The following is a 22,043-nucleotide window of genomic DNA, read 5'->3' as shown; positions in this document are numbered from 1 at the left end:
CAGTTTTTTTATTAAAAATTGAGAAGATTTCTGTCCTCAAAACATTGTTCATATCTTAATATTTTAACATCACATCACATGACATACTCCTTTATATAATGCTTTTTTGTCATCTTATTAGTCGGATCATCTAGTGTAGATTTTTATGGATTTTGCAGCTTGTGAATGAATCGTATTATTCTGTAAAATCCCTTGGTCACATTTTTGCTTTTATAACGGTCACTTTTCCTTAGTTCTTGTCTAGGACGTATAAATTTCAATATATAGCAACTTCCTATGATAATTTAGTTCAGTTTGAGGTAGGTTTTCATACACTTTCAGTCTTCGATGCCAAAATTGCCGTTCATAAACTTTCAAAGTCACTCACGATAAGTTATTTTACTTACACCATAAGTTTCAGTCAATCGATTTATACATTTTTTTAAATTAAAAAAGTATTAACGAGGGTTCTGCGTTTATGAAATCATGTGATGTGACTTATACTTATAGGTTATGTTGTTGTAACAGTTGTCCAAACCTATGATATGTGCTGTTGTATCAGACAATTTTAACACAACTTACTTACGTGTCTTATTTTCTTCTAACTGCGAAAATTTATTTGTGCACATATTAACAGTTTACTCTCTTTAGTTCTTTCTTTGCTCTCGGTTGTCCAAACACATATGTCGCCAACTCCAAGAACTATTTAACTGCTCAAGGAGCCTAAGGATTAACATTTTTGGGAGGTGCGAATTAATCCAGAAGAAAAGGTTGTTTTACTGAAAGGCCAACACAAGTAGTTTTTATAAGTTATTTACTACTAGTACTACATAGTTACAGAGTGCTATGTCTGCACTATATGGTGTAACTATCAGTACTAACCTAAGCCGACTTATTTTGATGAGTATTTAAAGAAGTTTGTCGGTCGTTGTCATCGTTGCTGTTGGTAGGTAACACCTTCAGCAGTTCAACAGTTCATCGCAAATATTACTTCGATCTGTCATACATTTTCGAATTCAACTGCCATGGCCAAAAATAATTTTTGTAACCGGTGTCTAACTCCATACCGTGGTTGATGTGACAGGTTTCCAGACCAATAATATATTGAACAATACCTTATATCACCTCTATGACCTTTTCTAGAATAAAGGGCATTCTTAGCATCATCATCTTTATGTTTTGATCATTAATCTTTGATACTTTGTTTTGAATATTTATATATTTGGATATATGTATTGGTTGTGATTAATATCATGCCAGTCCTGATTAATCAAATAATAGTCAAATATAAAGTAATTATTTTCTTTATATTTTACTATTTGAATTTATGTAACCTAACAGTAAGTAATAAGAACAAATTCCACTTATTTGTAATGAAACAGAGTAACCAATAGTATAGTTCATTGACTCAGCCTTTATATTTGTTTAAATGGCAAACAGAATTTTCATTACTAAAATTATATTAAAATATTGCCATTTAAACTATTTTTCGCGTTTTTTTATGGTCCACTAATAGTGGCGGTTGCTTTTCTACGAAGCTAGAGTGAATGAAATAATTATTTCGAAGAACTGCTTAAGAAACTGCTTGACGGTTTCTTAGATGGTTTTTTGCTCGAGTTTTTCACATCTATTCTGAGCGATAGATGTGGAAGGCTTGATTTATTTTATTGACAACTATGGTCAAGCATCACCACTGATGCTTTATCATCGTTCGTCCTATTTTTTTGGTGATTTATCACCAAAAATTTACCTGAAAGTTGGGATAGGGTACCCTTGCTTCTAAACGGGCATGATCAAAATTTGCGATGATGAACATTTTTGTACGAATGAACTAAAAAATATAGTACCTCTCCTTTTATCCATCGTTGAAGCTTCCCATCCTCTTTGTCCGCTCTGATTTACATTTTCTTTGGTTCGACGGAGACTAAATGGGTCCTCCTTGACGAACTGGGTACCCTGGCCCATAACGAATGTTTTGGGCCACATGTCTTCATAAAATCCGTGACTTAATCTTCAAGGTAAGTGGGACGGCGAGGAATAGGCTTTATTGGCTTTTTGTGTTGGTGACGTTGATCACGATTTTGGTGAATCAACAGTGTTCTGGAGCGAGTTTCCTTTGGCGTCTGTGTCAGATCTGGTATCAGGGTATATTTTTATTTTGTCTCTAGAGCCTGTGGCCAGCGTGCTGCCTAAATTTCCGACGCTTGATAATTTAAAGGGATTTAATGGGTATCAGCGACAAAGCATAACTCTTTTATGTCCCGCTCAAGCTTATCCTGCGCCAAATTACAGGTAATATTGTTTGGTCAAAATGTAGTTTATATGTTTACAAAAATTACCTTACCAAATTTTTATATAATTATTAAAGAAACTATTCAGAAAATGTAACATTTAATTACTAGTACTGTTGTCGGCTTCACATTTTTTATGTGTTCTTTCTAATACTTTCGTTCTGATTCATTATATGTGAAGCACAAACACAAGGAGATTGGTATAAAATAATATAGCAACTTCAACATAGTTCAATAATAATGAATGATGAAAAACGACTTTTCTTCGAACTTTCGTTTAATTGATTTTTCGAAAGTGGATGAAGCTCTTCTCCATATATCTCAGCAGATCAAACATAATTTATTCGATCCAATATCTTGAGGGTCTTAAATTTGAGTTGGTTTGGTTGTTTTGATATCTACAAGTTCTACAATTCTGCAAAACCAGTAAATAATTTTAGGTGCCTTTTATTTTTTATTAGCAAATGTATTAAGTGGTATATATTTCTGATAAAACGGCACTAAATATGAACAGTAGGAATAATAGCGATAATATGATGATTTCTAGATTGTTTTATGGTACACAATTCAAACCGGTTGTTTTTTTATTATTTAGAACCAGTTGCAAGCGTCTTGCCCAAATTTCCAACTGTTGATAGTTCTCGAAGCTTTAACAGCTACCAACTTGAAAGTATAACGTTACTTTGTCCTGCCCAAGCATTCCCTGCTCCAACGTACAGGTAATAAGTGTTTTTATATAGCAAATAAAACTCAATATTTGTTATTTTTTGCTATGGTATTGTGTCTTTTCTATAGATTTTCTTTCCGTGATATTTGATGTTAATTCATCAGTTGATGTTCACTATATTTTATTATTAGGTTTGCTTATATCTTTATATTATTTCGAGAAAAGTGTTTTTAATGAAAATATTGATATACTATCTAGGGTTAATATATTATATTCAAAACTACTTGGATAATCTTAAAAAGCAATCCAATGAAAGAATCCTAAGCTTGACGATATAACACGTCACTTTCTGTTTTGAGTTTAATATTGGAAGGGTACCCTTTTCTAAAACTTACCCTTCTCTAAAACGCCTTTTTGTCTTTTTCTGCGCTGTTCAGAACCAATCGGTACCGTAATCCCAAAGTTAACGTCGGGTGATACAAGCCGAGACCTTACCTCGGGAGAAGGCGAGGTTTTAACTATGCAATGTCCCATGCAGGCTTTTCCTGTGCCAAAATTCAGGTAAAAATCAGATCTCAGGTCTTTTTCCCTTTTTTCTCCGCGTAGAACCTATTGGAGGTGTAGCACCCAGACTGTCAGCCGGTACGTCCAGGATTCAGGCTATCGATAACTCAGAATCATCCAGTTTAACGCTGCTATGTCCAGCTCAGTCATATCCGGTTCCTAATTACAGGTATCGGTTTTTTATTGTTGATCCAATGATGACAAAATATTTATCAATTTAAGCAAAGAATACCAATCTAAAAGTATGTAAACGGACAAAAACAAATAGTCTGAAAAAGTATATTATTAGGTTTGAGTTTTTTTTTGAAACAAAATTGTATGCATTACCGCCTGTTATATATTGTATTATATAACTCTTCAAACTATTCAAGGTTTTTGCACCATTCGAGTGGTTTCTTTTATAATGAACTATGTTTCATAGTAATCGTTATAATTTTTGGTAGAGTCAGGATGTTGCTGGTGAAGTATTTCTGTGATATATGTTTAAAAAATTGAAACAGGATTAGAAACCTGCTCTCTTATTTTTTAGTCTGCTAGGTTACAGTGAAAGAGCTTTCATTGAATTAGATCGAAGCAACTGAGAAAACAACGAAGTTCTCTCAATTTTTGACGGGCATTAAAGTAAGTATCATGATAGAGCATTATCATGATGAAAGACAATGCTGTCTTATTTAATTTTGACCGTTATCTACCAATTTCCCGGAGTAAGCGATTTTTGTCCATATTTATCAACATTGATGACAGGTTTCAGAAATGGCTGTATTTATTTTGATTCAACAATGCATTGCATATATTATTTTATTTTATCATTTCTCGTATTCATGTTACAATGGACGATCAAAACAGGCCTATAGTCGCAGCTTTGTTTATTCTTCACGCTATTTTCGGAACTACTAATGTTCCTATCTTCTTGGATCAAAATAGCGAATGAACCATTTTCGCACAGCAAATGTTGATAAATTAACTTTGTGTTGTGATACACCCGAAGTAATACTCGGGGTATCACCTTCCCAACTAGCATCTAGTTGCGTCTGGACAGCTTATAGTTGTTGTAAAAACTGTTTTTGAGTATCGATTAGGATCTTCGTCCGCAATTTGCCTTTGAAGAACTTCGAAATGGCACTATTTTTCCATGGTACCCCTAATGGATTTTCAAACTTTGGTGAACCCAGATTGCAAAATGAGTGTAATCCTACTGCAAAATCTGAGCAATCCGCCTTTGGCAGCCGTTCACCCTGAACGGCAAGCTTCTGTCCAAATTGCAGGAGACTATGATATAGTTAACGATGCAGGTGCCGGGAATCCACAGACTAGGGGTGTTTTTCAAACTTGAATGTTGCTTGGAATAGTTTATGGCTAGTGGTCGTTGAGTACCTTCAATCCACTTTTGATATCCCTACAGCTTCATCTGCGATACTTTTGCCTGAATCCCACTTAACTACACCAATAAACGCTTCGAGTAACTGCGGAACGATTGCCAAGCCAATCCAACGTCAACTTGTCTTTTTTTCTTGATAATTAATTCCAATCTGGTTAATTGAATTAATTCAAAAGAAAAGAGCCTTATGATCTACTTACCGACTTACCAATCATACTGACTGCGCCAGTTATAATATGTGAAAGGGTTTAGAAAACAAAAACTATTAATTTACTTGAAAATATTATTTTATTTAACGGAAAGAAGAAGGGACTTATTGAACGGCAATACAAAATTACACTGAGGGTTCTTATCTATTAGAAAAAAGACCAACCAGAACACTCGTTTGCCATACAGGTAGTCAAAAGAAACACATGATCTTAGGAAAGAGATGGATAATCTAGGCGGTATTACATAAAATATTTACAATATCTACAATTCTATTAAAATAAATATGTCCTTTACTAATACATTGAAAACAAACTATTGCTACTAAAAGTAAACTCTTTAAAATTATACCTATGGTATGCTTCCATTCTGTTAAGATCTCTAATAAATAATTAAAATAGTGATTATCTGATTTTTTATTTATTGAAATTTCATATTAAACAAAAAAAACAAGTTTATGATGCCTAATGTTACATTCTTCCTTCTAACAATAAGCAGTAACTGCTACCATATTTCAACATAACTCGCTATTTTGTACCACAATATGATTATCATATTATATCACTCTCTATCCCATTATTTTTGTAAGACTTTCTGTTTTTTTTTCTTTTTGCTAAAAATATCGATTCATTTAATAATTCATTGATTGCCTTTGGTGTCCTTAGATCTTGAACTGTATGAATCCACGGAATTTGTCAACCTGTCTTTTTTTCTTGATAATTAATTCCAGTCCGGTTAATTGAATTAATTCAAAAGAAAAGAGCCTTATGATCTCTTACCGACTTACCAATCATACCGATTGCGTCTGTTATAATATGTGAAAGGGATTAGAAAATAAAAACTATTAGTTTACTTAAAAATATTATTTTATTTAACGGAAAGAAGAAGCGACTTTGAACGGCGATACAAATCCACATTGAGGGTTCTTATCTATTAGAAAACAGACCAACCAGAACACTCCGTTTATCATTCTCGTAGTCCAAAGAAACACATGACCTGAGAAACAAAAGGATAGTCTGAGCCGTATTATTAAAATAAATATGTTATTTACTGATACATTGGCCAGTTCGTAAATTTTAAAACGTAATTTTAAATTATTAAAATTAAACTCTGCCTAAGGTGCTTCCATTTTGTTAAGATCTCTAATAAATAATGAAAATAAAGTGATAATTTCATATTCAACAAGAATAAACAAGTTTATGATGCATACTGTTACCTTCTAAATCTTAACATCTTAACATACATTCCTTCTAACAATAAGCAGTAACTGCTACCATATTTGAAGATAACTCGCTATTTTGTACAACAATATGATTATCATATAAATGCCCTATCCCATTATTTTTGTAAGACTTTCTGTTTTTTTTGCTAACAATATTGATTCATTTGATAATTCATCACCAAAATAAATCAATATACCCATTTAAAGTGAAAATATTACTTAATAAAATTCAAATAAAGATGATTCAATATACTATATTGTTCAAGTGATATAGTTCCATGGCGATAATGCATAAGAATAGATTACTTTGTTAGTTGTAACAGTTACTAAAATCGCGGATTAATAATTTGGAGTTATTACGATTTAAAAGATACAGGTCTGATGCCCCATAAAATTGAACACACGATCTAAGAGCACTAGAAATATGGGAAAAAGCTAAATTAATGGAGATACAAAATCGCAATTAAAGTACCAAAAACGTTACTATATGAGCGATATTATCAGCGGAAATAATTATAACAGTTTATTTTTACAGCAATGCTTAAAACAATAGTAATATCATTTCGTGAAATTTATGGTACAAACTGACACTTGTTTTGGCGTGGATATTTTAAAAGTAAAATGTACGAGAGAATGTAGTTAAATATAACTATGACATGTTAGGGAAGAGGCTAAAAATCCGTATTCAATATATGATTTACTTACGAATTCAAAAATAAATAACATTAAGAATTTTACTGTAAAAAAAAAACAGAAAGTGCGTTAGTCTTTCATATTCATGTTCTATTACAGAACCTGTGGGTCATGTAAAACCCAAATTTCCAACTATGGATAAAATACATACTGTCGATCAAGAATTTCTGAGCAGCGTTACGTTGCTGTGTCCCGCGCAAGCTTATCCTGTCCCATTGACGAGGTACTGGTGCTGTACTTCAACTACTATATATTCCAGAACCCATCAGTAGCACCCTACCGAAAGTATCGTCCACATCCAAGTACGATGTCCTTGATTATCAGCAAGGGGCCACGCTATCCCTGCTTTGTCCCGCTCAAGGCTTTCCCGCCCCCACTTTCAGGTAATTTTTCTTCTTATAGAACCTGTCGGTACCCGAGCTCCAAAATTATTGTCCAACGCAAAAACCCTCTGGGTAGACGGCGCGGTAAACCGAGACGTAGCCTTACTCTGTCAAGGCCAGGGCTTCCCAACTCCCAAATTCAGGTAAATCTCGTACGATCCTTCATTGCTTCGGTTTGACTCACAGAACCCATCGCGTCACGCCCGCCCTCGTTTCTCTCGGACATTCGGAGTACCACGATCGAGAAGCACTCAGGCTTCGGCGTAACTTTGCTCTGTCAAGCTCAAGGGTTTCCTACGCCATCATTTAGGTAAAAAATTTGCGTTTAATATCATTTTTTCTATTCGGTTTGGCTTACTACTAGAACCAGTTGGATCAAGGGCACCCAAACTGTCTCAAATCGATTCTAAATTTAAAGTATCCGAAAGGGAGTCCGGTCAGGACATCCCTATTTTGTGCCAAGCGCAAGGTTTTCCAGTACCGTCATTCAGGTAACTTCATAATTTTGTTTCTTAATAATTTCAGAGTGATCAATATCTGAAAGTTAAAAATATGTAATGGAAAAAAGAATGAAGCCTCTTTAACATTTCACATCTTCTTCTTATAACTATAACACTAATAGCGTTGGGCTGAAAACAGTCGAAACAGTCGACAGTCGCAAAACAGTCGAACTAGTCGATAGTCAAAAAAACTAGCGACTGAAAATAGTAATTACTATATAGTCATATGCACGGTTCGACTGTTTTTTTAAGTTGTGATGTCAGACGAAGATGTACGAACCCTTTCCTATATAAATTGTGAGAGAGGAAAGGACGGAGATAATTGCTTGAAGCACTTAATTTTATATGTGCTTAGATTTTCCAATGGTAGTATAAGCGAGACAGAGATGTACATATTCCTTCACGTACTAACTTTAAAAAAGAAAAGAGAAAAACATAATTACTGAATACTATTAATATTCAATTAATAATTTCATTTTAAATGAAGTAGAATTACTATTACATTTGAATGTTCTGTGGATCTGTAAAAATGAATGGAATTTTTCCATGGAATGGAGTAATAACCCACAAATGTTTTATCGTATTTTAATATGTTAATTGCTACTTTCAAATAATATACTATAATAAATATAGACAATACAATAGAACTTAAACAAACCCTAAAAACTAAATATGTACAATAACCATAAATACTAAATAAAAATTAAACATATACATAATCATTAGAAAAAAAAACTAATCCATGACATAATTAAAAATTGATCGCACCGTAACTACTAGAGCTTTTTTAAATAAAGTATCGAGCGGGAATATTTTGAAACAAAAATCAAGAGAGTAATAGAAATATTACCTATTATTGCCATAAAAACGTGCAAAAATATTTTACTTTTTATGATTCACAATTTTAATCTTTTTACTCTATTACATTAACAATCTTGAAAAATATCGTTCTAAAATGCTGCTATATTAATATACAACATATTACAAACAATCTACCAAAAAAATCATAAAACTATATATATTACATATAAATCTATGTAAGCATAAATTGGGTACATTTTTGTCAAGGTCGTGGCTTGGACGACAGAACCAGAACTTTAAAAATCAGTCGAATGAAACTAGTAGAACCAAAAATAGTAATTAAAAGTACACGAATGAAACAGTCACTGGTAAAAAGTAGTAAAATCAGTCGAACCAAAAATAGCGACTGAAACAGTCGATAGTAAAAAGTAATCAATTACTAAACAGTCGATAGTCGATTTCAGTCGATAGTTCCCAACACTAAACACTAGTATACAAATTCGGGTCACCTTTTTACCCGAGCAGATGAGAAAGATTCCTAACTTTATTTGATGCCCTGCACTAGTTTTCGATTTATCGCATGATGGCAGCACTGCGCTCTTATGACAGTTGACGTTGCATTAAATATCATTTGAAACTTGTTTTTATGCTGTAATTGTGCTTCGGAACGTGTGAAAATGCAGAGACAACGTTGTAATATCGATTCAAAGTGTTTTTGTTACCTTTGTGGATGTTATATGATCGGTAAACGTGGAAAAATCATAACAAATGCTGCAAATTGCTATACTTTGGTTTTGCTGTACTAAATACGGACATGCCATGGACACCGAAATCGTTTTGTAACGCGTACAGAACGAAGCTGTACAGGGCCATTTGGTAAAAATGTTTAATTTTCATTTTCTGTGCTAAAGCTAAGGAGAGAACAAAACAGTGATGTAAAAAATAGCACATTATAAATATCCTGACGTGTAAACTTTGTCATCGTGAAGAACCAGCTCTGGAATACCTAACCACGTTGTTTCTAACGAAGTGTCATACGCAAAAATCAAAGAAGGAATATTTGTTGGACCTTATATTTGAAAACTAATGGATGACGCAAAGTTTACAAAATGTTTCCTAATGAAGCAGATATAGCGAAAATCGAAAGGCTTATTATTTTGGAACGAGGGCATGATGAGCGATTACTGTTGGACCCTAATGCGCGAAACATAGGGTCATAGGGATACAGTTTATAAAAAGCAACTCAGTTCAACCTCTATTAATTTCTGATTTATATTTTTTAATTCAATAAAAGGTCGTTAATTATCAGAAATAATAAAATAATGAAATTATTGAATATTTCGAAAACTAGAGCAAATTTTAAAAAACTGCTGATTTCGATTCAGCCCGCCAGTTTACTTTATAAACAGCTTTTGGTCGCTCAGATCCAAAACCGTGTATACTTGGGTAATTATTACCTTAATAAATTTAAATTGAATATAAATTTATCTTACATTGCATTGTTTTGAAGCAGGGATACTGGTGTGAAATATCGGAGATTTTCAGGTAAACATTATACACTATGTATTAATTTTGAAGTACATTATAATCTCATGTCATTGTCCATTGCTAGCAAGTACTTTTTCTCCATACATCTGAAAAACGACACGTCTTTTTTCAATATGGCTTCCTGTTATCTATCGAACTTATAAGAAAACTCTGCTTAAGAAGATGTTACAATTTCCTTGAAAACTTTTATTCCAAAAGGTTATGTCTGGCGAATACTGAAATTCAGAAGTATTAGGGTCTGTATGTATTCTGATCCTTTGATGAATGAGACAAATTGATACAACATATCATTTTCTTTAACCTTGTTCTGTCTTTATATCAAATATATCTAACTATCGATCCCTTTTTGGCTAGTCTTCAGCATTTCGAAACGGTTTTCCATCTAATCATCGATATGAATAAGTGACAATAAGAAGGTACTACGTCTGGTGGGAATTGTAGCCTCTTCCTTCGAAATGTATCCTTCACAACTCTATCCTTTACGCATGATCAACCGTTTTCATGTCAGAGGATTACTTGTATGTTACTCACTAGTTCTGGTCTTTCCAGCAATAATTGTTCAATTTTTTTAACTGACGTCGACACTAAAACCTGTTGATTCCATCATATATACAAGACATGATTTATACGAAGGTCATAAATATTTAGCTTCACTCTCAATGTGAGTGGGTCTCTTAAACTAACCCAGACCATTTTAGGATTGGGATTGTCATAATAGATCCACTTTTTATCATGGTACACCACAGAAAACTATTCTTTTTGTCTGGTGAGTAATGGAATTGCTATGTTGAAACGGCGTTTTCAGCCAACTTGTGTCAATTTTCCTCCGCTTTGCATCTTTCGTATTGCCTGCAAATAGTTAATCCATCAACTGCTTTGCTGTTAAAAAATTCTTTGAAATTTCGAGTTGCGTTTTCGTCCAATAAGTCTTTCAGTTCATTGTTTTCGAATTTTTTAGTTCTACGTTTTTTTTGTCACATAAACGCTAGCAAAGTGACATAAAGCCTAATGATAGAGCGTTTGCTTCAAAATAAATTCATAGTTCTGAAATGATACAAATTTCAATTTAATTCTGCAGAACCTGTGGGGTCGAGAGCTCCTAAACTAACCCAGATTGATTCCAAGCTAAAATCGGTCGAACGAGAATCGAAACAAGATATCTCAGTACTATGTCAAGCCCAAGGTTTCCCGGTACCAATGTTCAGGTAAAGAGTGCTCCCAGAAATTGCCTCAAAATCATTTTTGTAATAACAGAACCTGTCGGTTACAAGAAACCCACCTTTTCCAATGACCTAAAAATGATCGGTATCGAAAGAAACGAAGGTCTTAGTTTCGCCATGTTGTGCCCAGCCCAAGGACAACCATTTCCAAAATTTAGGTAGATAAAGTTATATATAGAAAATAGCTAGTATATATTGCAAACGACCAATAAGAACTAAATTTTGATCGCTATATTTTTAGTAATTTAATTATCCATGCAATTATATTGTTGAAAATAATTCCTATTAGTGATTATCGACCGCAATTTATTAACTAACAGGCTATAGGGAATAATTTAAAAATTAAATGTTACTAAAACTTGTTTTCACAGTATTTTAAACATCATAAATGTATTTAACATCTAATACTAATTAAAATAATAAATGTTTGTATATTAAAACATATTAAAATAACTATCCCAATAACCTTTTTTAAAGGGCCTTTACTTAATTTTAATTTCTGTTGAGTTTCAATAATCAATAAAGTGTTGATAAGTTTAAATTACTACACCACTGAACATTATAACAAAGTATCATAAGTAAGATACCAAAAGTAAGAACCCAATTAAGTAATTTATTTTTTTACAATTTTACAAAATTTATATTAAATGAATGTGTTTACGAGGGCCACTATTTATATTTCGGGAATAGGATCCTCTAGAGGCACTGTTGCAATATAACCAGTTTTCCCGAAGAAACTGGCCGCCATTTTCTTTGAAGTGCTTCGTGCGCGAACAACTTTTGTTGGATTTGGTTCATCTTGGAACACCCATACAGTCGACTGCTGTCACGATTCATGACCTGTCACGATTTTATAAACGTCTTTCGACATCATCAACGTCATCAATCGACACGAGCCTATTTTTGAGCGATTGTCAAATTGTGTGGGATTCAACGCGAACATAACTTTCGCACATTTAAGTGTTCATGTAAAATCACATATTTGGTGGTGAAACTAATGCTTAGGGATGCCTCAATCTCACAATAGGTGACATGACGATCTTGATTAATCATTTCGCACACAGCATCGATGTTTTCTGGCACAACAGCCGATTTTGGACGACCTTCACGAAACTCGTCGGACTGCGAACTACGACCACGGTTGAATTCACTAAACCGTGGAGCTATGGAGCTTCATCCCCAAAAGTAAAATTAAGTTGATTGATGCACTCTTGTGCTAATCCTCGTCGAAAATCATAAAAAATCATCGCACGAAAATGTTCACGATTCAGTTCCATTTTTTGCCGAGATGAAACTTTCAACTAAATATGAAATAAACAAATAGCGTCCGTGCGACAAAATGTTCTGAGTACGTATATCGTCAAAAATGTCAAACCTTACGATGGAACCGTCAGATGGACTCACATGACAACAGTGTTGCCAATTCCCGAAATATAAATAGTGACCCTCGTACAATCATAAAATTAACTATTGATTTTTCAATAGTTATATCTATAAAGTATAAAAACAAAATAATTGATACAAAGTTCAGATAATAAAAGGTCTTATTGTCACCTATATTATAATAATAATCGTTAAATGCTTTAATATTTATCTTAAAAATGTTTATAAATTTACGGTTAATAATTCATAATTTTCATTACTTCATTTATGTATTCAGATAGTCTTTATCTTTTATCCATATTTCTCACCTAACGTATATTTAACACCTAAATTTGTAAATACAGTTGAACCATTCTTTGCTTACTTATTCCATTCTTCAATATCACCCTTGCAGATAGCTCATCTTTAATTTGCCTTGTATGACTTTCGTTCATCTGTTGCTTTATTCTCTGTCTTATGTACCACGTGGGGACTAACAACACACCAACATATGAAGAATTAAAATTCTGCGAAACTATTTTATAATTGTTAATATTCTTTGTAACATTCATTTAAGCTCTTTGATGCACAAATTAACGTATTTATTATCTGCAATATTCGGTTAGTCCTTTGTTAAGGAGTGCATTTATTAAATAAACCTGAAATGAATCAGAAATTAGTACCAAAAATGTACCTCTAGTATAATGACATACTATATCTCCAGAACCATATCAATTTCAATCAGTCTTTAAGTAAGATTTTTCTTAGCTCTTCTCTGTCCACCAAACATCCACCAAATTAAGTCAATAACCAGAAGATTCTTCTTATTCTCGAATTTTGTTAATTTATGTTGGGATCAAGTTCTCTTATATGTCGAATTTTCCCTTCATAGCTGTATATACCTTCCGATAAAGCAGACACATTAATTTGTTCTCTCTGCAGAAAAATGTAAAATATGATTTTACTTCATCATACTATTTTTAATCGTTTTTTATCCAAACTTGTCATAACTCTTTCATAGTTCTAACAATATGGGAATAATCGATGGTAACACAAAACACTTAAAATTAAATAACATCGTTTAATAATGTTTTAACACACTCACTTTCCATTCTAATATCGTTTCAAATATACAATTTAGGATTTGTCTTCCAATTTCCTGCCGGTATTTTGTGGTACAACGTTGCCAGATTTTGATTTTAAAAATTACTCGCCTATAATTGATTTACGTACAACAGAAACGACGAATAATGTATCGTATAAAAGTTACTAAAATATATGTTTATATATTTTGTGTCGCCGATCTGACGGCTATACCAGGTTGCTTGATTTAGGTGAATTTCGTTTTACTGGAATTTATTTATTTGTAGCGCATATTAGACAAACATTTTAGGCCGAAAAACTCTTTCTCTATATAAGCTTTAAACCTGCTAAATTTCACACCTCCAGATGATTAATATATAGAAGATATTATAATAGAAAAATCAAATTATTTGTGCCTATAGTTTAGTACTAACTACTAAAAATTGAATAATCGAATACAACTTTAAAATTAACGACCACTTACTGATTCAGTCGTGTTTTCTTTTAACCAGAACCGATTGGCTACAAAGCTCCCTCGTTTTCCTCGACCTCAAAGTCATTCACGTATGAATTCAGCGGCGGACAAGGATTTGCTCTTCTATGCCCCGCCCAAGCTCTTCCTGTACCAAAGTTCAGGTAAATCACCATCCGTCTCTCTATTTTCAGAACCGATTGGCTATAAAGCTCCATCGTTCTCGTCGTTATCGAAAATCTTCTCCTATGACGTAAAAGAGAGTCTCGGTTTCGCCTTGCTTTGCCCAGCTCAAGCTTTACCAATCCCAAAGTTCAGGTATGTTTAATTTTGCCTGTAAGCGTTATCGTTTCTGTTTAGAGCCCATCGGATATAAACCACCCGCGTTTTCCAATGATGCAACGAGCACATCCTATACTCGATCGGTAGGGCAGGGTTTCGGTCTTTTATGTTTGGCCCAAGGGTACCCGACTCCCAATTTTAAGTGAGTACCGTCATCTCTCTTATCTACCAGTTATCTCAAAAGAAAGTTTATATTTTTTACTTATTGCACTGACGAAAGGAATCCAAGGGGCGCCTTGTGTACGAGGGTCACTATTTATATTTCGGGAATAGGAAAAAAAACAAATCGTTAAGCTGCGAATACATTTTTATTGTTTTTCAAAGTACTCGCCATGATCGATACAGTTTTGCATACGCTTAAACCAATTTTCAAATCATTTATTCCATTCCGAATGAGCTGTCTTCAAAACATGATTTTTTAACGCTTCAATAGCTTCTTCCGGCGATGGAAATCGTTGACCACCCAGCTTATTCTTCACTGATGGGAACAAAAGGAAGTCATTGGGTGTCAAATCAGGACTGTACGGTGGATGACCCATAAATTCGATGTTTTGAGTTCTCAAATAGTACCTTGTTTGAGCCGATGTATGAGAGCTTGCATTGTCATGATGAAGAACAATCCGACGTGTTATGTTTGTTTTCCTTATTTCACCGAAGTCTTCTGGCAAACAAATGGTTGTGTACCAATCAGAATTTACTGTTCTACGATCCTCTAGAGGCACTGTTGCTAATATGACTAGTTTTCCCAAAGAAACAGGCCACCATTTTCTTTGAGATGCTTCGTGCGCGAACGACTTTTGTTGGACTGGTTCATCTTGGAACACCCATACAGTCGACTGCTGCTTACTTTCGGGCTCGTATGAATATATCCATGATTCGTTACCTGTCACGATTTTATAAACTTTATAAATCTTTCGAAGCACCGCACCAATCGATACGAGCCTTTTTTCGAGCGATTGTCAAATTGTGTGAGATACAACGCGAACATAACTTTCGCTAAGTGATCATGTAAAATCGCATATATGCTGGTGGAACTAATGCTTAGGGATGCTTTAATCTCAAAATAGGTGACATGACGATCTTGCTTAATCCTTTCGCACACAGCCGATTTTGGACGACCTTCACGAAACTCGTCGGACAGTGAACTACGACCACGATTGAATTCACTAAACCAGTGATACACGGTGGTTTTTGATTGAGCATAAAAAGTCAAATTAAGTTGATTACTGCACTCTTGTTGTGCTAATCCACGTCGAAAATCGTAAAAAATCATCGCACGAAAATGTTCACGCTTCAGTTCCATTTTTTGCCGAGACGAAACTTTCAACCAAATATAAAATGAATTAATAGCGTCCGTGCGACAAAATTTTCTGAGTACGTATATCGTCAAAAATTCCAAACTTTACGATGAAACCATCAGATGGACTCACATGACAACAGTGTTGCCAATTCCCGAAATATAAATAGTGACCTTCGTACAAGAGTTTTACAAAAAAAGACTATTCGAGGTTGAATAATCGAGATGTTCACCACACACTAATAATACACCAGCCATTGAACTCATTCGAAAAAAGCCCAAAAAGGTTGAGGAACGAATGCCATTGGAGAAACAAGTTTTCGAGACGATCCTGACCTTTTAATTCGGAACAGGTGACCAGTCAATTGGTGCAAGAATGAAGGCCACAGAACGCCAATCAAAGACTGAAATTCGTAAACCTGACAAATAAGCGCCTTTAAATCTTTAAACAGAACAAAATAGACTTCAATGTCAGTCTAAATACCAATTTTTAAAAAATGAATCCATTAAATGTAAACTTTCTTTTGAAACGTTTTGTATCTTTCGTCCAGAACCAGTAGGCTCTAGAGCACCCGCTTTTTCCGTGGAATCAAAAATTTTCACCATGGATCGAGCTCAGGGCATCAGTTTTGCCCTCCTTTGTCCTGCGCAAGCTTTCCCCAAACCTAATTTCAAGTAAGTAGGCTGTATCGTCGATTAGAAGCAAAGGTTCCTGTTTATCCGTACCCGCTGGTACTAGTATCTGGTTCTTTAGAACCGGTAGGGTCCAGAGCACCATCATTCTCCACCGAGTCTGAGGTTTTTACCATGAAACGACCGGTACTAACTAATTTAGCCTTACTGTGTCCCGCCCAAGGTTTTCCCGCTCCTAGTTTTAAGTGAGTATTGTATTCCCGTCATTACAAGTAAGGGTACTTCTCTATCCGCCGATTCCTCAGTTAACTCATACTCGCATCTCTGAAACAGAGCCGGTAGGATCGAGGAGACCAGCGTTGTCGTCTGAATCCGATATATCCAGCCTGAAGCGACCCAGTGGTGTTAATATTGCGGTACTATGTCCCGCGCAAGGTTTCCCAAAACCAGCCTTTAAGTAAGTCTTTGTTGTACGGAATAAGGCAGGGGTACTTTCCCAGTTCATTACATCATATATCGTGAAAGTGCTTTTTTAAAATCCGAATTTAATTAATTAATAAATTAGTTTTCATAGTGTTAATTCGAAAGCGCTTTCTACGCATTGTAATCCTTAAAATTCCACTCTTTTAGAACCAGTAGGATCTAGAGCTCCCTCGTTCTCTTTCGAATCGCAAATTTATATAACCAAGCGTTCCCAAGGTACTACCTTCGCCTTGTTATGTCCGGCACAAGCTTTTCCTAAACCAACGTTCAAGTAAGTTATGGCGTAATTATCTTTAAATAGAATAAGGAGAATTAGCTGGGGTACCCCATTCCGAATTATATCGGTTAATCGGCATCATCTTGTTTAGAACCAATTGGATTCAAGGCTCCATCGTTCCCATCTGATTCGAAAACATTTTCGTACGTACGAGAGAGTACCAAAAGTTTCGTTTTGCTTTGCCCTGCTCAAGCCTTACCCAAACCTAATTTTAAGTAAGTTTGAATATATAATCAGGAGATTTTGTTAACCAGTGTACACATACAGATTTAATTTATTTAAAATAAGGGTATCCTGTCCTTGAAACTTGCTGTCTCTTGTAGAACCCATCGGATATAAGGCTCCAACTTTCGCGACCGAATCTAAGGGCTCCATATTTGATAAGAAATTAGGGAAGGGCTTTGCCCTGCTGTGTCCCGCGCAGGGGTTACCTGTCCCTTTGTTCAGGTACTTTGTTTTTTTATTGTGACCCTTACTTTATAGAACCCTTGGCCGGCGTAGCGCCTAAAGCAAAAGACATAAGCATTTCTAGTTTAAATATGGTCGTCTCGGTGAACGGTAATTCGATTCTGACTTGCATGGTTCAAGGATATCCAACACCTGTGTTCAGGTAAGGGTTTCGTACCAGATATAATCAAAACGTGTCATGTTCCACATAGTCCCTTATCATCCCTTTTGCTAATTATTCTTAACTATAACTAACTTGAGAAAACGTGAATTAAAAGACTAGAACCCAGGGTACCTAGATAGAAGTTAATGAACCGAATTCACCAGAATTATTTTTTTAGAACCAACTGGTAAAATAGCACCGAAATTACCTGGTCAGAAATACGAGGGCGGCAAAATATTAATCTCTCCCCTGCGTACCACCGTGGTATTAACGTGCGACGTCGTAGGGTACCCAGTTCCCGTATATAGGTACGGACTAACGAGCTATTTCTTCTAGAACCAACTAATAACATATCACCAAAATTGATCGACCAAAAAGTCAGATACACTTTGTTGGTTATTGGCCAAGATCAGCCTGCAATTATTTTGTGTCAAGTTGTGGCGTACCCTGTCCCGGTGTACAGGTAGGTGGTACCACCGCTAGCTTTAATATTTTCTCGGTAGAACCAACAAATAATGTGGCACCGAAAAAAGTGGGAGCTGAATTCGGTGGATGGAGAGTACTAAATGTTCGGAACGGCAGTACCGGTTGGTTAACGTGTCAAGTCACTGGGTTCCCCGTCCCTAGATTCTTGTAAGTTGACTATCGATCAATTGTTACAGAACCTACTAGTAACGTAAGTCCAAAGAAGGACTTGATTAAATTCGAAGGCTGGCAGGTACTGCAAGTGCGTCAGGATGGCACCGCCTGGCTCACTTGTCAGGTCACTGGATATCCAGTTCCTCGATATTTGTAAGTAATGACGATACCGCGTGTATATATCATCGATCAGAGCCCTATCCCAGAATAAGGTCGTACCGAATCTACGATATTCTATTTATCTTCAACAGAACCTACCAATAATGTACCTCCCAAAAAGGATGGCAAAAAATTCGAAGGTTGGGAACTCCTCCTGGTACCGGGAGGCGGTACCGCCTGGCTTACGTGTCAAGTAACAGCGTTCCCCGTTCCTCGATATTTGTAAGTAGGAAGTTATAATCACGTTTAGAAGCAATAGTACCCACCCTCCGTTTCTTTACTAAAAGTATTCGGGCGTGCTCTAGAACCTACCAATAACGTACCACCAAAAAAGGATGGAGAGAAATATGAGGGGTGGAAAGTCATATTTGTACCTTCCAAGGGCGTAGCCTGGCTTACTTGTCAAGTGACGGGATATCCTGTTCCTAGATATTTGTAAGTTTTAGCTAAGAGTCAGTTCAGTCAAACTGAAAAGTCAAATACATAAGTTCCGATTATAAATTATTGTAGATCTTCTATCAAAGCATTTATTAAAAAAAAATCAAGCCACTTTTTTGTTAAACTAAGTAGACCGAAGTGATATTAGATGCTGATTGTTGATAGCTTTGTCAGATGGTCAAGTCTAAAAATTTTAAGTAAATTCACCATAATTTTTCTTGAACATTCTCAACGACGCGATACATTAAATTCTGTTTGCGATGTAAAATATGTTTTTACCAATTTCAATAAATAATTAGACAAAATGGGACACTGCAAATGTGTCATTAGAAGTGATTATATTCAAACTCCGTGTCAGTTATCTTAACATTGACTATATTCTTTGACTGTAGTTCTTACCTTAGTGCTTTACTTGACATTAGTACAATATTTATATCCTACTAGGATTGTGAATGTGTTCAGAGATTTTTATGTGAATGTGTTTAGATAACTTAACTAATGATATATGTATTAATACGTGAACTCATTATTCAATTGTTGTATTGTTCAACATTCAATGAATCTTCTAACTATTTTCTGTACTTCTTGGAATTAAGTTTTCTAACTAAAAGAAATTATATCTTGTTAAATGGTTTTGGTGAGTCACATTTGCATTATTGCCAGCATATTTTCTGTAACAGTGTGCTCACATTTTAATGTTTGTTTTGTCAATTTTCATTTATTTAGTGTCAATACATTAACCTTTTATATATTATTATTTTTTACATTTTTATGCCACGGAGCTCTTAAGCAATTGGACCTATTGTGATAAAAAAATGTATGTGTACTTGGCTGGATGAAATAATACCATAATAATAAAATATTACACGTTCTTCGCCAAATACCTTCGTTTTTACTTCGAATTCGTACCAAACCTTTCAAAAAGCTCTGATAGGTTATTTCAAAAAACTGTAGCCGCAGTAGGTGAGGGTTCACCTGCAGAGTCCCACTGTTTTGATTATTCCTTGATCAGTGGTGTTTTGTGATGTACCCATATTTCAAAACGGCGCAAATGCTCGTTCGTATTTTACCTAAACATCGCCAAGCATTCCCTCGAAGAAGTAATTTGCATTATGATTGGGTGCGAGCAAACGTGCAGTTGGCTTTTTCATATCCATACAGATGCCTCGCAAACATTCATTCTCTGATCATTCAATATCATTTCATGGATTTTACCGACTATTTCTAACCATTGAAATTGATGGTGCACAATCTCCATAGTACTTAACAAGCCTTTCCTTGATTTTGGTGATGGTATTTTGCGCAACAAATAATGCTTACCAGCACACGACAATTTTTTTTTTTCATTTTTGTTAAATTTTGAGAGGTTATCTGCTGTCAATTGGTCTCAAACACAAAGTTAACTAACTTAGATTGCTCAAATTCTCACAGTAGTTTATTAAAAGATAGAAGTAGGACTAGAGAGTGATTCATTTCAAGTTTGTTAAGTTTATCACTGACTTATAAAAAAGCCCTCGTATCATCGAATGTTTGTGTCATATATTGGTCTTTTTTTTCTATATATGTATTAGTATAATCGATAGCTTGTTTATAAAATTCTCTAGTTTACCTTGATTTGGCAAAACAATGTTTTTTTCAATTTCTCAACTTATTTTTATTAGTAGAGATTCTTACTTAAAATGCTATTCTAACAATGCATTACAGAACCTACCAGTAATATACCTCCAAAGATCATTGGCGAACCAATTCCTTGGAGACTAGCAACATCCCTTCTAGACCTCGACTGTGTTATCCTCTGTCCCATAGTCGGCTATCCGAATCCAACGTTTAAGTAAGTCATTCTTACTTTTTATCACTCCTTCCTGTGTTAGTTTGCTTAGTCATGTTGTATCATCGTCAAAAACTCATTTATCAACTATATATTTGTTCTCCATGGTAGTTTGCTCGATCGACGTTCAAGCGAGGGTTTCTTGTTCTAGAACCAACAAATAACGTTGCTCCCAAATCCTCGGGAAAGAAATACGCTGGCGGTCTGTTCCAAGACAGTCCCTGCGGGAACGATACCATCATGACTTGCGATGTTTCCGCTTATCCTGTACCAAAATTCAGGTAAACTATTGGTTCAAAAGATTTCAAAGTTCTCTTCCATTGTAAGATTTATATAAATATCGACTGATATCGATACGAAATATTTTTTAAAATTTATTTATTATATTATTACTAGCCGTTGCCGACTAACCCTCTATCCAAAGTAGCAGTGAAGCTACGTTATCTCGCGTCGCAAGGTTGCCTCATCAACTTTTAGTTTATTTTATCTTTGACATATAACAAAATTCTAATCGAAATAAAATAATGAAACAAAAATATTATCAAATATAATCTAATACATCCAATGCATATATTATTGAATAATTTAAGCTAGCGTTAGTTATACAGCCACAATAGTTTATAGGTTAAAATTGTTTTATTATATTTACATTAAACTATTTTCCACACCCATGAGGTAGAGTTTAAGGGCGTTTTTTTTATGTAGTGGTATCCCCTGGAGGCCTAATCCACCTAATTTTATATCCATGTAATGTATTTTACTTTCACTAAAGAGCATATTTACCTTTTTACATTTAGTTCTTTTTTCCTTCAGTTGGTTTTGATGATATCCTTGTCAATCCATTTTCATATCAGTGTATTTTTTTTTCTCTGTTACTACCTGTGCATACCATTCTTGATAAAATTAATTACTGAATTCATTTATCATATCCATTTCGGCTCTCATACATTCTGTCTAATGTATAATT

General features: G+C 34.7%; 1 protein-coding gene across 41 annotated transcripts in view; it reads left to right on the top strand.

Moving 5' to 3' along the window:
- The window catches only part of Dscam1 (Down syndrome cell adhesion molecule 1), a 202,809-nt gene that overhangs the window by 99,598 nt on the left and 81,168 nt on the right, over window positions 1–22,043 (top strand). For 26 of the 41 annotated variants that reach the window (XM_076409755.1, XM_076409768.1, XM_076409788.1 and 23 more), the window contains exon 6: window positions 21,228–21,357. The exons of 1 other annotated variant lie outside the window; for it this stretch is intronic. In XM_076409755.1, coding sequence (XP_076265870.1) covers window positions 21,228–21,357 — 130 coding nt within the window. Of the gene's footprint in view, window positions 1–2,147; window positions 2,272–2,865; window positions 2,990–3,543; window positions 3,671–7,260; window positions 7,385–7,748; window positions 7,876–16,763; window positions 16,888–17,272; window positions 17,397–17,885; window positions 18,013–21,227; window positions 21,358–22,043 lie in introns of all 41 variants that reach the window. 14 more of the 41 variants (XM_076409797.1, XM_076409752.1, XM_076409782.1 and 11 more) reach the window with 8 other exon arrangements.

The sequence above is a fragment of the Rhynchophorus ferrugineus genome, unplaced genomic scaffold, assembly GCF_030347505.1.
Source record: "Rhynchophorus ferrugineus isolate W39M unplaced genomic scaffold, kcgeb_rfMv2 rfM7, whole genome shotgun sequence".
Taxonomy (NCBI): Eukaryota; Metazoa; Arthropoda; class Insecta; order Coleoptera; family Curculionidae; genus Rhynchophorus; species Rhynchophorus ferrugineus.
The sequence above is the reverse complement of the archived record's forward strand: the minus strand, read 5'-3'. Positions and strand labels throughout refer to the sequence as shown.